We start from the raw sequence: 17,482 nt of genomic DNA on the forward strand, positions 1-17,482 counted from the left end.
ACAACTGAAAATAGCACAGTAGGTGTAACTACAATAACAATCTTAGCTGCGATTTGGGGCAGTTTTAAAATACTGCTAGCCTCTCAAAGTCTACGAATTTCAAAGGACTGCGCAACATACTATGATCAAAGACACAGTTATGCACTTGAAACATTAAACTGTAATGAGGTGTTGTGACAATCGACTGCCACTTCAAATCACTTTCTGTAGGTAATCGATGGCCTACCAAAGCTGTTTCCAACTGATCTAGATAGTTTCAGCACACCAACAATTGTATCACAGCACACTTGGTCGGCAGTAAAAACTTATATTTTAGCCCGAACTGCGCAACGTTTACGTTACAGTCTTGTACACGCACTGTTGAAAATGTGAAGGCGCACTACACTGGGAGACTTGGTGCGTAACACGGTACACACAGAGCGAATCCTATGACTAAACCAAGGAGAAACGCCGCCAAGTCATGGTTAAAAAACCTCTGTGCCCAAGGTATTTCATAACCAGATTGTCAATGTCAAGATAAGACGGATGTCGCATAAGGTACATGGCGTGCGATACAACTCCCGAAATCCGGTAACAAAATCGCGAAGTATTTATGTCACATAGGCACGCCAAACATAAAGCGGATTCTGCCTTGCTGGAAAAGAGTTTGTGCTACAAAACATATTCAGGTAACCAATAAGGGTTGTAGCCTACATTATTCTACGTTAAAAGGGCTTTCCTTGGAAACCGGGAATCGGTGTCAGCTTTCAAGTTTACTTGTTGTTTTTTATTGAGTAAACTAAAATATAATAAAAAGTCAGCATACATGCTTGTTTCCATCAGGGCACTTTTCACAAAATGTTGGTAAACAGATACTGACAAAGTGACTTGCTTTGAAACTGAAAGCGCTAAAATCTCTGTAAAACGCGTTTCTTTTTCTCGATGCCAGATCAAACGAAGTTTGCTATTTTATCTGCTTAGTTACGCCATCGCGCGACAAAAAAGTGTGCGACCGCGATCTCGTATGTTAAAATATTTGTCATAGAGGTCGTTTTTTAAATTCATTGCTTTGATATGTGGCTTCTTAGAATGGTCCGAAATGACTGTTTTGATAAGGAATACATTTTTCGGCGTGGGGCAGGCCCAATATTTGTTATCCTGTTGGTTTTCTATTTCTCGTAAATTTTGTTGAAAGCTGGTTTAAGCCATTGTAAAGAGTATTAAGCTCATTTTATGATGATTTATCTCACCACATACGGGACATTATTAGATTTGGGTAATTGGGTGGACCAACGGAATAATAAAAAGTTTGGGAAACACTGGTCTGGAAAGATAAGGGACTTTTATATCAGAAGTAAAGCAAATGTTCGCTTTCAGCTGCTGGTGTTCCAGTTTAGGCTGACGCACGGCTGTTGGGGTAAAAACAGCCTGTGATGAGATCGGCAACACCAAAAACGTTAATTTAATAAATCTCGAAAATTATTTGGCCGTCAATAATAGCTTATTTATGAATTTTTATATTTTTTTGGCATACAACACAGTGTTACATAAAACAACTTTTTACTAGAAAAACCCACATTGAAACACATACGTAACATGTTTTTACGTTATTACATGCATAAGCAAAACGAGCTGGCTGTTGAAATACAGGTGTGAATTATTTAAAACAAAACTATAAAAATTATGTTAAAATTGAAAACACACGCTGGGCTTTCGAAAACATAGTTGCTGGTAATTGTGTTTGAATTTGCCAGATTGGTTCAGTTAAGATGCCATGGCAGGTCAATCATACAGTATCACGTTAAAAAGTGTCGCATTTTGAGATGTATCACCACGTAGTCTTCAGAAACGTCGATCCCCATACACGCTTTTGCTGACCATCATCACATTAGCAAGCTCCTTGGGAGTGCTTCGATGACTTTTTCAGCTAAAGGAACTGGATTCGCCAATCGCATGACCTTGAGATTCGTGCAAGCAAATTAAAAACTGTACAATTTTAGAAAATAAAGAAAAAACTTACTTTTTAGTGGAATTCTCACCGACTCGTGGTCGTTAACAACGACCTGATGCAGACCTCCCCGAAATTTGTAAACAATCTGTAAAAAAGCGACATATTTTTGCTTATCGATTGTCCTGGAGAAAAGCCGTGCACAGAAAACATTAAACAAGAAAAAAATGCATTGATAGCTACACCACCTTAAGCTTCTTGTCACTGCCTGGACAAGGATCATAGAATCCGGGCAAGCCACTTTTGGTAATTCCAACCGGAAGTTGAAGGTTCGAGTTTTCCACCAGGTTTTGTAATGGAACTGTAACATCCACGACCCTCGTAGCTAGAGAGCTGCGCAAACATTTTGATGATTATGTAAAAATACATTCATGGCTGAAATAAACTAGAATAGTGGTTTTCCTATATATTGCCAGTTTATATATACTACATCATATTTAACGATGTATCACATATACCACTTACTATATTTATAATGGATATATATTTGGCATTGGGTCCCTATCTTTTTCCTGGCACTTTATAACATGATTGTTTCTGCAAGCATAATCTAATGGGTCCCCACACATATGCATATGCGATTTGGTATCAGTAAAAATAGGGCACAAAATTTATTTTTTTCGTTATTTCGTTCTGGACCGATATTTTCGTTTCGTTCCGGTCTGACCAAAATAAATTTATAACGGTATTTTGGTCTTAACAAAAGAACATTTCTTTTTGGTCTTTACAACTATTAAGCGAAAAAAGAATTAGTCGGTAGTTGTTACGTCTCATAACATTTGTCAATGATGGTCAAACGGATTTGAATTGTAGGAGCTTCAATTCTTATCATAGCTTAACGGCGCGAAATTTTCAGCAATTGTTTCATATCAAATATTTCGTTCCGTTCAGGTATTTTGAATATTTTTTATTTCGGTATTTCGCTCTGGTATTTGAGCCAAAAATTATTTATTTCGTTCCGGTATAACGTTCCGTTCCGGTATGAAACACTGCTGGAAACGTTAACTGTTTATGCAATTTCTTTTCACGTACCTATTGTCGGCCACAAGACGTCCGTAAACAGCTTCAGTAATAATTAAACCCAGCTTCCGCTCTTCTGCTTGTACTTTTCGTTCTGTTGATTGCTTCATCATTTTAACCTTGTATCAAAACATGTTAACGCAACAGGTATACAGCGTACACCTAAACCAGGTTTGTCTAGCGCGCACCACAAACATTAGAATTTTGCGATTGGATCAAACACAACTTTATGCAGTTTATTGCTGGGGCGGTGATGAGATTATTGGAGTACTGGGCTCTGAAAAGAATGAGCGACAACATCCATGCTGAGTCCCACAGTTATCAATTTATTTTAATAAGAATTAGTTTGTTAGTATTAATGGGAAGGAGACAATAAAATACGACACTTAATCTGTTACGCAAATAAAAAAGTATTTATTTGGGTTGCCGCAGCGCTTAAACAGGAAGAAAATAGCACTCATGTGTGGTGAGTGATAGCATACCAACCTGCTACGGTCACTTAGACCGTTAAACCAATCTGTAGCCAGAAATGTTCGAGGCAGTTGCAGTTAACGTAAATCGAAAGTGAACCCGTTTTAAATATCTGTTTTATCAGACGCAGGATTAAACAAGGTTTGTGAAAAATCGCTTAGAAATGCCGAATATCGGTGGCAAAAATGGGTTTATTTCTAATGCAAACTTACCGTTTCTTCAGCCTCGCGCTTCTTTTTTAACGTTTCACTTTGCCGTGACTGTTCATTTTCTTCAGATTCTCTAAACATACACACACTTATGAAATTCCTGTATCTTCAAAAGCGACACGACTTAAATACCTCTCTTTCTTTCTTTTTAGGTAGGGACGAATTACCAGTGTTTGGAGAGCAGCATAAGCGGCAATAGGTAATATTGTGCCATAAAAAGCTGCAATCCAGTTCATATCATCTGACAATATAATGGGTACAACATATGTTTGTGAGACCCTGTTTAACCTGTACAATACAAAAAGGATATGTAACACACAAGTTACTATAGAAAGCACAAATTCTCTTACTTTAACTTGACAGACACACCAAGTGGTACACCAATGTTCACATGGGCGGAGACAATTGAATGGTCCGAAAGTTGGTGCTGACCACCATATTCAACCATACAACCAAATGTTCCTGCTCTACATGAACACACAAAAATGAAATAAGTGGAGTTGACACAAAAATGAAATAAGTCTACTTACTTCACAGCCAGCTTAAAGTTGGCTTTTTCTTCCGGCATTTTGTAGGTTACACTAAGAACTCCAAAACTGTGAGGAATTCCTAACTAATAAAAAAATGTTATGCAACCTTTTACTGTTGGAATACAGTAAAATGTAAATTTTGTTTAATACTGATGAATCCAAGCCAACATTTTTTGGTACTTAAAATAAAGTACTATAACACCCAGCCGCTTAGGTATAGTGACAGAAATGTTTGTGTGTTTTTGCCTAAAATAAATAAAAATACTTTCTTTGGCTAATTTAGCGGAATGCACTTACTGCAGTGGTTCTCAAACTGTGGTACGCGTACCACTAGTGGTACGCCGGAACTTTTCAGGTGGTACGCGAGTAGATATCTGTGATACCTAAATTAGCCCAATCTAAAATTGCAACTCAACTGACCCAACTGATCAGCACTGGTTTGGGCGAAACTCGTGTCTTGTGCAGTTTGTGGAATTGCTAAATATGCTAGTCAGGGAGAAAATTGGCCTATTTGTTGGTCTATTCATGTAAACAGTTTATGATAGGTGGTACGCAGCGATAGAAATAGTCGTCAGGTGGTACGCGGTCCGAATAAGATTGAGAAACACTGACTTACTGGATAATTTTGTTTAATAAGGATTTGTGACTTGTAAGCCTTATACAATTAAACACACTATGTGATTCAACATACTTGTCTGCATATCTTTACCTTGTATTTAAGTTGACATATTTAACTCCACTTACTTGCAGTTTTCCTGCAAACCGCAATTTTGCAGTGTCTCTAACAAGATTTGAGGATAAGTGCGGGGCATCACCAATAGAAAGATCTAGTGAGCCATACAATTGGTCTCCCATTACTCGACCAAGTGTAAAATTTGCACCAGGCAATCTCACAGCTAGCATATCATCCTGTACCATCATTCCAACTGGAAAATGCATAACAGCAAATCTGGCGAGAAGTTTGTTACTTTACTAGGATCTTGGGTGGTAAGATTTGATAAACAAACACTTACAGTCCTCCACCCATTGAGCGATAACCTTTCACAGCAAAGTTAAATCCACTTGTATCTGTGGCACCAATCATCAACTGAAACACATAGGCATAGATAAGAACAACAAAGTTCTCATGTCTTTGATGCTTTGCTACCTCAGCCCAAGACTTGGACGAGATGGTTCTTCTTACAGCCACATTAAAGCTCCCAGATCCATTTCCATTATTGGATTCAAGATTTCCACTAAGAGTAGCAGTGCTTGACATTGAAAGTGGGGCCTGTTAACAGTAAGTCAAAAAAGGCCAATTTTTTGGAAACAAAAATTATCTGTTCATACCTCTATTGACTGTGACATAGCCATTTTCGTTACATCCGGCAAAACAATTTGTTGATTGTAGTAATCATCATCGTACACAACTTGGTCATCAAAAAGAGATGTTGCATTGACAGTAACACTAAATGTACCCTAAGCCAAGATAACAACAATGCATTTTTTAAATGTTTTTTGATTTTAGCTTTGTAAATGTTGGCATTTTTAAAATACTGGTAGCGAATCAATCAGTCCTGGACATAAAAAAAGATTTTTTGATCCATAATATATTTTTGTGCAGTATAAATTACATTGGGATGTGTTCGTTCTTCCAATCGGTGTTGCGCCCTCAGTCTCTGCATTCTTTCATACTCCTCCTGCATTTCCTGGGGTGTTTTTCTTCGCTCAATAAGCTGAACAAAAGAAGCAGCAACCCACATAAAAATGGCACTTTATCTGTATTCAAATATTTTTGACACAAATGTACAACAGGCTACAAAATTAATACCTGCCAATCTGCATCCAATCCCTTCTTGCCATACACATCATATATGTGACGTTTCACTGGGTCACTTAAAACTGTGTAACAAAATAATTAGTATCAACAAGTAAAAATTAACAAATGTATTCTCAAGTTTCATTGTCAATAAGAAATTGTTTCTCATGCACATACTAAGTGTGATACCTGTATATGCTGTTCGAATCCTGCCGAATATTTCTGAAGCTTCTCTGCTTATTGAAGTATCATGTTTGTCGGGATGGTACACCATGCACAGTTTGCGATAAGAGCTTTTTAGTTCATCTTGGGATGCCTGAAAATCAAACCCATTAAGCAAAAAAAAAGCAGTGGGGCTTGTATATACAGTCATTATGAAAATATTTTGTTTAAAATATTTCACAGTGCAACTCCTAAAACTATAAATAGTTTCATCTGTAACTGAATAAAATGATGAAAATCAACACAAATGATGAAAATTAACACTTACATGTCTGTTGGCATTCAGTAAACTATAGTAGTCTTCATTATCTACCAAATCTTCAAGACCAGAAACTGGAAGTGTCATGGCTAGGAGATAACTTTGTTAACTAAGTAGGTTTAACACCAACAGTTTCAGAGATGGTTTACTGATCTAATTAAATGGCAATAATTTTCTAACCCTTTGACCAACGACAACAATCTTTACATACAGTAAATAAACAAAATACTGTGAAAGAATGCCGCCTGGACCCAGATCGGAAAGTTTTATATTTGCGCGGAGATTTTTTTTTCGTTAACATAACTGACTTTACCGCGCGGATTGATTGGCTTTTGAAAAAGTAGATTTAACACTTGACACAATTTGTGTGTTCCCCTGCAAAACTGCGACTAAATGAATACCAAACTTGCGCACAACGAAGGTAGCGATTTTTTTAAAGCTTCACCAGAAAGGTTGGGATGTTTTTAAGCTTCACCAGTTTTGCGTCATTGCCCACACAGTTGCTCTGCCAAACCGTTGGTGTAAAAACTTCTTTACATTTGGGTAATATATTTCTCAAATTTTGATTGTCGTCAATCATTTGTCACACAAAACATATTTTTGAATAAAGTTTTGTCTTCCCAGCCAGCAGTCACGTTAATGCCATAACCCCAGATTGGAAAGAATGGCCTAAATCCTCCGCGCAATATTTTGAATTTTCCCTTGTAATCCGCGCAAATTTAGGCTTTTTGACGTGTAATCCGCGCAAAAAATTGTTGTCAGCGCAACTTAGCACAACTTCCATAGATAACTTCACTAAACTTTCTATAAAATTTTAGATTAACGTTGCACAATGAAGTTCTATGTCGTCACAAGCCTTATTTCGCGAATAATCCACGTAAATCAGTCAAGCGCATCGTAACTTACCGATCGTCACGCTTGCAATTACATTTATAATTCGCTAACGTAGTCTTTAAAAGTACATTTATCAGTATTTTAGGACGTAGTTATGACATTAAAGTGACTGCCGGCTAAGCAAGTTACATAAAATAATGTATCCTGTGTGACAAATAATAATTTAGGTTAGTTTTGCATTCTTAAATTACTTCACAAGAAAGAAATGTAACAGCAAAAAATGTTTGAATCGTTATGAAAATAATAATTTGAAGAGTTTAGCGAAACGCTGCGTGCGCAATAGAGCAAAACTGAAGATTCGTAGTGTTTATCTTGTTTTCTTTTTGTCAGTTAGTGTTGCAAGTGTTACATGCAAAGTGCGTTTATCTTTAAATCCACCTGTCAATCAATAGTCTATCAATTCGCGCAGAAAATTTTTACTCCGCGCAAAAATCCGCGCAATTATTTTGACAAAAATATATCCTCCGCGCAAAAAAAAACTTTCCAATCTGGCCATAACCTACCACATCTCCCAAAATTTCGTGTACACGTACTGACCACGTTAGCAACTTTAAAATGTTTTTTTTCGTGTGTGACCATAGATACTATAATATCTATGGTGTGACGATCAGTAAGTTTATTTATGAATAAATTATAAATTACTATAGGTAGCAAATCGGAAAAGGTACTACCACCATAACTTACGTCAGTCAAACATTTGGCTAATTTTCGATAAGTGGCGCAAAAAAGCACAAATCCTCTTAAAAACGGCATATCTCAAAAATTGACTTTTAGGGCTATTCACCAGGTCTTTGGGAATTCCTGGTAAGTGGCGAAACAAAGCACAGGCGTTTGCAATGGCAACAATTGCTGATTCAGCGATTTGCAGCAATTTGCTGATTCAGCAATTATTGTTGTCGTAAACGCCCGTTAAAACGACTAACACTGGAACTCACAAGACGCCCGGTTTAAGAATTTCCGGTAAGTAGCGCAGCAGAGCATAGGCGTTTACGGCGACAAGAAATGCTGAGTCAGCATGTTGCAAATTGCTGTCACCATAAACATTTATGCTCCGCTGCACCACTTACTGAAAATTCCCAAAACCGTTGTGTGAGTTCCTGTGTCAGTAGCACTACCCAGTTATGGTGTAAGTGAGTGTTTTCAACCTGGGAGTCGCGACGATTTTTTTTCTAAAAGTAACAAATATTCATAAAACAACAAACCTCGGAACTTGAACGGACTGGATTTAAGTTAGTGAGTTGTTGAATCCAAGCCTTGGCCCTTTCTGCACGATCAACGTCATTCTTTGCCATGGTTTTACAGTCGTCTATTTTATTGAAGTATTTGACAAATTTCCTTGGATATTTTTTTCATGAAGCAATTGAAAAGAAATCACATTAATTTATTGATGCCGGATAGGCGCGTAAATGGCGGTAGACACATATACACGACTTCCGACTGCTTTTCTCAAATTATTTTTAATTAACAGCCTCGATCGTGTCACGGGACACTTTCACGTAGCTCAATTCCTAATGTAAAATTAAAAATGAACATTATCAGGATTTACGACTATCTTTTTTTCCCAAAAAGGTTTAAGAAATAAACAAACGTCTGGTTTTTTGGCTGCAAACTAAACCTTATCGTCAAGTTGTGTTGAGATTCGTTCTCATTTTCCCAGGTCAACAAGTGTTCATGAAACATAATGCCAGAACTAATTAATATAAATTCCCTATAAAGTTTTAAATTGATTTGTTTTGTCCAAGTGATCGTTTTGTTAGATGTAGCAAATTGGAGACATATGTACAACAACCAAGCGTGCTGTGGAGCATAGTTCTCAACGTTAAAACACGTTCAACATCGCCTTGATCAGTGGTTCCCAACCAGGGCCCATGGCCCCAGGGGGGCCACGAGCTGTGTTCAGGGGGGCCACAGGTGTAGATTTACCAGAAACACCCACTAAAAATTCCCTAATTTAATCAACTATTTTGCATACGATTTGTCTATATTGAGGCTTTTTACGAATGCGGACCCTTATTTACTCTATTCGACCTGCGTTTAAAGCCGATATTAGTATCCAATTTCCACTCGAGTTTGCCATTTACATTTTAAGGGGGCCACAGGACTTACAAGGTTACATGAAGGGGGCCACGAGGCAAAAATGACACTTTTAGGGGGCCACGGTCCATGGAAGGTTGGGAACCACTGGCCTTGATGAAGTGACATTTCACAGTCACGCTCTCATCTTATTGTTTTTGAAACAAGTGGTATAATCATTTTCAAACCTCCCTGATCAATAGTTATGAAGCATGAAGCATCAAAACAGAAAACAGTCATCACGTCATTGGCCGCAATCAAAACATTTAGCAAAGCTCGCTGATGTCGGATGAGCGTGCACATGGCGGTAGGAACATACACACGCCTTTCGACTTATTTTCTCAAAACATTCAATTAACAGCCTCAATCGTGTAACAGGACACTGTCATGTAGCTCCTAAATTAAAACCACAACATTTAACAAATTACTCGATCGAGGTTTATAAGAGTTTTAATCGAAACGTGTAAAACTAAAATTTGACAAAACGACACACATTTAGGCGATCGACAGTAAACAGTTTTTAATTTTTGGAAGGTTAGACCTGCAAAAAAGTCAATTTGACAAAGAAAAAAATCAAGGAAATCTGGTACTTGTCGTAAAAGTAAAATATGTACATTATCAACTCATTATGTATTTATTTACCTTACGCTTACGTGATTATGACATGTAACACATCGGGCAAGAAGTTGGCTATTCACTCACCGCAGTGTTTACAAAAAATATAAACAGGCAAAAAAGTAAAACAGTCACACAGCTGGAGTGATTCAATAAATGCAAGCGGTTAATTACACTATTGGCCTTGTAAATGTGAATATGCACACCATCGTGGTTGCTGAGGAACTGGAGGCAGGGTAACAAGCGCTTTTTTGAAGAAATTATTGATAAAATCATTATATTGGAGAAAATCTTAAATCACTTGTTCACCAAAAAAGTGAGTGCGAATCCAAAACAATTATGCGGCAAGGTTTAGTTTGCGGTCAAATAACGTGAAGTTAAGTCAACCTCAATAATGGGAATCTGAAAACTATACACCCACCCACAAACACCCAGCCAGTTTATCTACCGCATTGTCTTAGAGTGCGGATAGCCAATTTACAAAAAAGCGTCAAATAGCAAAACCCAGATCTTGATATATCGTGGCGAGTATTTCATCTTATTAACTTCAGTTCCGATGTTAAAAACAGGAATACGAAATTTTCAAATGTCATATAATCCAAATGGCATTGTATGCAACGAAGTGTTGACTATGATCACTGTATGTTTATTAAAAATGTTAAAAACATGTCTACCATTGTGTTGTTTCTGGGTTTTTTTTATGCCGATAGTTTGTGAATGGATTAGTCCAGTGGTTCTTAACCGGTGGGAAATTTCCCACTAGTGGGAAATTTAACGTTTTCAGAGGGAAATTATGTGAGTCGGGGGTCACCAAACTCGGGCCAGCAGGTCGAATCCGGCCTTGAATTAACCATTAAAAGTTAATTATGGGTCCCCTTCCCTGAAGGGGACACATATTGATTTTACTCGAATTGTTTGTTTTTGTTTTCTTTTTTTTTCTTCCTTTTTTTTTCTTCCCAAAGTTTGTCCGACTCGTTTTTCCATCAAATGTTTGATGGATTTGGCTGAAATGTACACAGATGGTAGATATAGTTATTTTTGTTGATAACCCCAGTATTTACCCCGCTAGCCCCCCAAAATGGGTGAGTTTTTAAACAGTGTCAGAATTGGCTGAAATTTGGATTTCTTGAAAAGTATGCCGTTTATAGGTGTCGATTGTTGTGTTCAACCCTGTAGTCCTAACATTTACCCCACAAGCCCCTAAAGTGTAAAACGTATTTGTATGTTACTGGGCACCACAAACGAAAGATTTCTTTTTCGCAATAGTGTTACAATGGCAAGCAGTTGTATGTTGCTCGTTGGTGGGTTGCTTGGTGGTCGTTTTTGCGCCATGGCAGTTAGGGGCTTGTTAACAGCCCTATGACGTCAGAAACAGTAACGGTTCTTGCTCAAAACACCTCTAGTGGTCGAAAAAAAAAACACCTCTAGTGGTTTAAACATTGGCGGATTGGGCTGAAATTTTGCAGTACTATTGATTGAGTCATTGTGTTTTTTATATATTTTTTAATTTGTGTGTCGAACCCAATTAGTTACCCTACTAGCCCCCTAAAATGGGTCAGTTTTTTAAAACGGTAAATATGACATACTTCAAACACTATCTGGGGTGAATCTAATTTTATAGTTTGTATTCTACATATCATTATTATTTAAGCCCAGTGCCGATCACTGTGTTTTACCCTACAACACCCGACTTTCTTATGGTTATCTCTTTAATTGCATTATTTTCAACTTTGCATGTGTGGGGACCCATGAGTTTTTGCCTGCAGAAACGACTAAAGTTATAAACGACGGTGACTAATATGGGACCCAATACAAAATAAGCATAGGAAATATATTTATGTTTTAAAATAGGTTATAGTGTATATGCAAGGGCAATATGTCCTGAGCCACCCTTCTAGTTTAATCCAATTTTTTTCCACAACAACATGTAAGATTAATATCACCTAGTTCTACAAGGCGCAGAAAAATCAGAAATTTGTTTGTTACGTCACATACTGAAAGTATCAATGACTGTGTTATTGTTCACGAATAAATGCCTTTCCTCTGTTGATTGTGATGGAGTAAATGACTAATGCAAGCACATGAGACTCTCCAATATTTCACACAACTTTACTTCCTCACGAAAGCGCAATTCAAACTTAATTAGATTGCAGTGTACCTGTAACGTCCCGACCAAATTGCTTCAAAATTATTTCAATCGAAGAATACTGTTTTGTTAATGTAGGACACAAAATATCAGCATAAAAATAACAGGGGGGAAATTTCAACTTGGTGATTGACTTTAGTGGGAAACCACACCAAAAAGGTTAAGAACCACTGGATTAGTCCATTGTAGCGGTATTTCGATACAAACAAACTGTGTCAAAAGGTCATTAAACGGTCGTTTGGCGTCTGCACCGTGAGAGGCGTACTACAGGTCAACGGTATTCGTTTTGCGAAACAAAGTTAAGTTGCTTTTTAATTGATAGTGTCTAAATGGCTTTCTAGAAAAATTTGTGTTTAAAAACAGACCTTGAACGACAATATCAAGGTCAAAGCAAGAGATTAAATTGAAAGCATTTTTCCAGTTTTTTTTACTGTTTTGTAAATATATCACAATAATGATTCAAAAAGAATACGGACAACACTTTTAAAGTTGGTTTAATGCCCTCTGAAAATATTTCCTGAATAAGAGTCTAGAAATAACCGCAACATTTGTTTAGGCCTACCGTAAATCCGCACAAATACGCGTGTGGGGACAAATTCGTTTTTGCTTGCAAAAACATTGATACGTTTAGATTAAATGATATGTATAGTAAATTAGTAAATAGGATACCGAATATATAAAATGGAAGTTTATCAGAAAGCCACCTTTCTAATTTTTACGAAAAATGTACAGAAAGGCTACAGCTTTTCAGCAGTCTGAACATATTTATTTCCTTGTCTTACAATTTGTTTGGGGCAATTTTCCTCTCTTTTCAGCGCTTTCATTGTTCTTAAATGTTTTTTACATTTTTCACATGTTTTTTTTTAATTTAAATGCTTTCACATTTCTCACAAGGTTGCTGTTTACAATACAACTGCTGGATGCACAATACTTGGTTATACATTATGCCTGGCAGCCTATTTCATTTTCACAACTTTTTACATTTAGATCTTCACATTTTTTAAAATGTTCGCACATTTGCGGTTGTACACTTTTGCACACATTGTGCAAAAAATGCTCACATCTCCATCTCCAGTTTGGTGCAAGCAGAAATGTATCGCCTTTTTATGTGTTTGTACTAATATTTCAAACTTTGAAACTAATCTTTCTGTTATCACAGGAAAAAATTCCAACAAACGATCTCACAGATAAAATCAATAATGTTGGATCTCCTACTGGGATTCAACGTTTTGAGGTAAAAGGAACAAAATGATGTTGATTTTAAAATACAAACACACTGTTGCAGACTCCTTCACATTCGCCCCCATCCTACGAAACAAATCGTTTGACAACCACGTTATGACCAAGTTTCATGTCAGCAGCCTCTTCACAAATATACATGTGGCCTCATCGCAGTCTTTACCCAGGTAATACAACAGTGGTTCTCAACTCGTTTCAGGCCATGGACCACCGACCCAGTAATAATATCGTGGACCATTCGATTTTTGAGCATTTTTGAAGTACACATATACAGGGTTTTTTTAAGGTTTGGTTTGGGTGACCGCTAAGTAAGTAAAAATAGCCATATTTGCTTAAACGAATTATTTATTAGGCTACTGGCAAATTTTGGGAAACCGCTGGAGAAAGACCGTTTCGGTCCCCCAAAACACCTCAAAAAAACACTGCACATATATGTACATACGAAACAACCATTTGGGCTTGAAACATAATTCTTTAAAACCGACTTGGAAGAAGTGAGATACAATTATTAACACCTAACATTTGGATACACTTTCAACATAAAATATGCAACCATCTCCCAGTTTATTACTTAATGTAGTGGACGTCCTGATGTAGACCACCCTAAAAGTCATCATGGACACACAACTTTTAATGGGTTAAATCAGGGGTGGGCAAACTTTTCAGCGCAAGGGCCGCATTCAAAAGTTCTTAATCTTATGGGGCCGCATAGTATTTCACCAACGGCCGCCAATTGCTTGCTTGTTTTTGTTTTAAAATAACTGGTGTAAAGAATTTGGTTTGTATCATATATATATACCATTTAAAGCCGCCTAAAATCCTCAGATGAATAATTTTTAACTTGGTGCATAAGTTTAGCTAAACGAAGCTAACTGTTTATGACGTCATAATCTGTTTTGTGACGATTGCGGTGCCCGTTTTTTCGCATTCTTGCACACAATAAGCGGATAAAAAGCCTGACGTATATAGTTACTATAGGCTGGTAATCTTTTTTCCAGTCTCACGAAATCTGTTTTTAGCAGTTTAAAAATCAAAATAGTTTTTGTTACCGTACGTCACGGCCGTCAGTGCATGTATTTTAATATTCGTGGTCACGGCAGCAAGTTGTGCACGCCTGATCTAGTCCAAAATATTAACATAGCATTGGTTGAAACGCTACATTGTAATTGTTTCAAAATAAACAAGCATTTAAACAAGTACGTTGTTTTGTCAATAAATTCCTTGCTCCAACATTAATGCGAGCCGCTTTTAGTATCAATCTTAAGGTGTTGTGCGGGTCTGTGTTAACGATTCTGAAGCCGTTTTTTTGTCCGTTTGCAATATACTGTAACGACCTAAACTTGATTCAAAGTGATCAAAGTTTTCGCGTCAATAGTGCAAAGTGGGCCGTACTTGAAAACGTGAATCGCTTTTACTTTTATTTACTTTTATCGAACGAAGAAATTGTGTCAAGTGACAGTTTGCATAATAACGTGGCAGAAACAACAGACTAAAGCACGTAAAAAGTATCTGTGTTTAGTTCCTAAGTATGGTACGACTACAGATACTGCATATGGTATAGGTATCGGCAAGTCGCACCCTCGGTATTTTTTATTATTTTTAAAAACTCTACGCCTGTGCTTATAATACTATTCAGCGTTGCTCGGTAACTTTCTCTTTAAAATTTACTAACATTTGGCGGGCCGCATGAACTCCTTTGCCGGGCCGCATGCGGCCCGCGGGCCGTAGTTTGCCCACCCCTGGGTTAAATGAAGCAAAACTAATGAAACTACTAAACTGGAAGTTGACCGAGTAGCCATGGGATCCCCCATCGCCCTCCTCATGACTGACGTGATAATGAGCCATGCTATCAACACGACCCTATAAGCTGAATACCAGACAATAATAAGCCGATTTTGTTCAATCGTTATGTAGATGCATTGTTTTTGGTATTTCCTAACCAACATACTTTAGACATCCTTTTACCAACATCAACTCCGTTGTAAACGGCTTCAAGTTTACAAAACATCAGGAGCGCAATAACCCCTCGTTTATAGACGTTTCCATAAGCAAAACAGACAACGAAGATTTAACATCCATTTTTCGCAAACCAAAGTACACAGGGTTTTACAGCGAGTGGACGAGCTTAAAACGAGCTCATCTTAAATGCAACCTGGCCTTGTTACAACGCGGCTACAGAATTTCCAGTTCAGAACGCTGACCAACAAGGTTACGATCAAATGTGGTTTATCGTTTAACGAGCCCATGAGGGGCGTCAACCATTAGCCAAACCAAGGTAACCTATGTACACGGTCAAAGAAACATTCAATCAGTCCAAAGGTACACGTCTGAAAATAGAGTGAAACGATGTGATATTTGTCATTGTCTTCCCGAAATGTCGACACAAATTATAACAAAGCCAAAAAAATATTCATATAACATATACAAGCATCGTCGAGATAAACAATTGTATAGAGATTATCAAACGAATACGAAAAACATCCAATAATTTTTATTGTGTAAATTTTTTAGAGCCAAAACTGGTGTCACCTTGGCGTTAGGGTTTCGGCAATACTTTTTTATCATAACGACGTTCCTGGCAGTTACGTTTAAGTTTTATTGATATCACAGCAGTAGTTTTTTATTACAACAAAAACATGTCAGGATCAGCACTTGTTTCAAAATAATCTGTTACAGAGCGCAATGGGTAAAAAAAGCGTTGTTGTATACACGGCTATAAAATAATTTAATAGGCGTTGCCGAAAAATTTCATGGGCGTTATTTCACAGCAATATCTATCATTCTGTTTATTGTGGCAATTGGCGTCCACGGCCATATGGCGTCATGCCCTGCTGTGAAGCACCTCCATTTGATCCCGACTGAAATAAAAGTAAACAATTTAAAATATAGCATTTAAATTCTATCCAAAAACAAATTGTTATTTAAACAGCTTCGCACACCCTTTTTGTATGAAAAAAAATAGTGTCAAACATACCTGAAGACCAATAATGCTTTGACCTTCTCTTAATTGTTGATCGTCAAATTCACGTTTATTTTCATCAGGCAAATTTCCCCCAATAGTGGGCCCAATGAAACCCATGGAACTTGCCTTACGACTTAATGCATGAATACCGTTAATAACTTGGGGCATGTTTTGACCTTCGTACAAATCAACTGTCTGTGAAAAAAATATGTGTTATCAAACTTCTTTACCTCCACACAACCAATGATTTTTACCTGAAACAAGTCAGAAACTACAACTCCATATGCAACTGCTGCTTGCAGAAATTTAGATATGTTTTCCATTTGTTTAAAAGCCATTTTCTGTGGAAAATAAAGAAAAGGGACAATGGGACTAAAGATCATTGGTCTGAAGTTTACTTACCTGGCGTTCAAATTTTGGGATTGCGTTGGGCTGTATGGCATTCATCAGGGAACACAGAACAAACCCGTCTTTTAGCCATTCTTGCATTTCCTGGATAATAAAGAAAACGGTATGGTATTTTAAACAGCAATTTTTTTATGATAAGCTATGTTTAACGTTTTGTTTGGCTCGAAACTTTGATTGATAGGTCTATGCATTGTGGCCTTACGAAAGACCAATACAACAAAACGCAATATGCAATTGGTCTTGAACACGGCGTTTTAAGTTTATTTTAAAAATAAGCTCACACAGAGTGTAAAGTCACGTCCGAATCAAGCCCATTCTTTCAAGAAACCCAAGCCCGACTTATAACTCTGGTCTAAATACCTGTATCATTAAATGTCTCTTGTAAAAATTGCAAAATTAAAGCTATTACAAAACAACATACCTCGGATCTGGCACCAAGTGGAATGAAGTCAGTAAGTTTTTGAATCCACTCTCCAGCTTCTTTTGCAAGACCAGTGTCATACTTTGACGGAGATTTACCTGCTATCTCTGCGGTCAATCCAAAGCCCTTTGGTCTCTCTGCCATTGTTTTGAAGTATTTTACGCAAATGTTTGTCAACTCTCCTTCGGAATATCTGCGAACAAGAAAGTTCTGTTTAGCAAATAACAC

At 37.3% G+C, this 17,482-nt stretch overlaps 2 protein-coding genes across 3 annotated transcripts; both read right to left on the reverse strand.

Moving 5' to 3' along the window:
- Window positions 1-1,522: 1,522 nt before the first annotated feature.
- On the reverse strand, window positions 1,523-6,761 carry LOC145212823 (dnaJ homolog subfamily C member 11-like). Of its 2 annotated transcripts, XM_080081084.1 has the most exons (16): window positions 6,506-6,717; window positions 6,205-6,331; window positions 6,028-6,098; window positions 5,831-5,932; window positions 5,547-5,675; window positions 5,365-5,487; window positions 5,231-5,304; window positions 4,962-5,166; window positions 4,218-4,300; window positions 4,038-4,154; window positions 3,820-3,975; window positions 3,691-3,760; window positions 3,020-3,126; window positions 2,176-2,320; window positions 2,000-2,075; window positions 1,523-1,937 (listed from the first exon to the last, which is right to left on the reverse strand). In XM_080081084.1, the coding sequence occupies exons 1-16, from the start codon at window positions 6,581-6,583 to the stop codon at window positions 1,903-1,905; spliced, it is 1,698 nt and encodes a 565-aa protein (XP_079937210.1). In that variant the 5' UTR covers window positions 6,584-6,717; the 3' UTR covers window positions 1,523-1,902. The 2 variants fall into 2 exon arrangements, with proteins under 2 accessions (XP_079937210.1, XP_079937209.1); XM_080081083.1 differs by having other exon boundaries at window positions 5,231-5,487; window positions 6,506-6,761.
- A 9,036-nt stretch (window positions 6,762-15,797) lies between these two features.
- LOC145214058 (myophilin-like) lies at window positions 15,798-17,482 on the reverse strand. The gene is made up of 5 exons (XM_080082493.1): window positions 17,255-17,482; window positions 16,828-16,917; window positions 16,680-16,766; window positions 16,438-16,620; window positions 15,798-16,321 (listed from the first exon to the last, which is right to left on the reverse strand). The coding sequence occupies exons 1-5, from the start codon at window positions 17,396-17,398 to the stop codon at window positions 16,250-16,252; spliced, it is 576 nt and encodes a 191-aa protein (XP_079938619.1). The 5' UTR covers window positions 17,399-17,482; the 3' UTR covers window positions 15,798-16,249.

Source organism: Phallusia mammillata, chromosome 2 (assembly GCF_965637545.1).
Source record: "Phallusia mammillata chromosome 2, kaPhaMamm4.hap1.1, whole genome shotgun sequence".
Taxonomy (NCBI): domain Eukaryota; kingdom Metazoa; phylum Chordata; class Ascidiacea; order Phlebobranchia; family Ascidiidae; genus Phallusia; species Phallusia mammillata.

What these genes read in the sequence shown, in the direction of transcription:
- LOC145214058 (XM_080082493.1), bottom strand. Translation starts at nt 17,398, where the DNA reads ATGGCAGAGAGACCAAAGGGCTTTGGATTGACCGCAGAGATAGCAGGT. An exon ending in CACTTGGTGCCAGATCCGAG is followed by an intron (nt 16,918 to 17,254) that starts GTATGTTGTTTT and finishes TTTATTATCCAG; the next exon opens with GAAATGCAAGAATGGCTAAA. An exon ending in AAAGCATTATTGGTCTTCAG is followed by an intron (nt 16,322 to 16,437) that starts GTATGTTTGACA and finishes CTTTTATTTCAG; the next exon opens with TCGGGATCAAATGGAGGTGC.
- LOC145212823 (XM_080081083.1), bottom strand. Translation starts at nt 6,583, where the DNA reads ATGACACTTCCAGTTTCTGGTCTTGAAGATTTGGTAGATAATGAAGAC. An exon ending in TACTGAATGCCAACAGACAT is followed by an intron (nt 6,332 to 6,505) that starts GTAAGTGTTAAT and finishes TTTGATTTTCAG; the next exon opens with GCATCCCAAGATGAACTAAA. An exon ending in AGCGCGAGGCTGAAGAAACG is followed by an intron (nt 3,127 to 3,690) that starts GTAAGTTTGCAT and finishes TTTTGATACAAG; the next exon opens with GTTAAAATGATGAAGCAATC.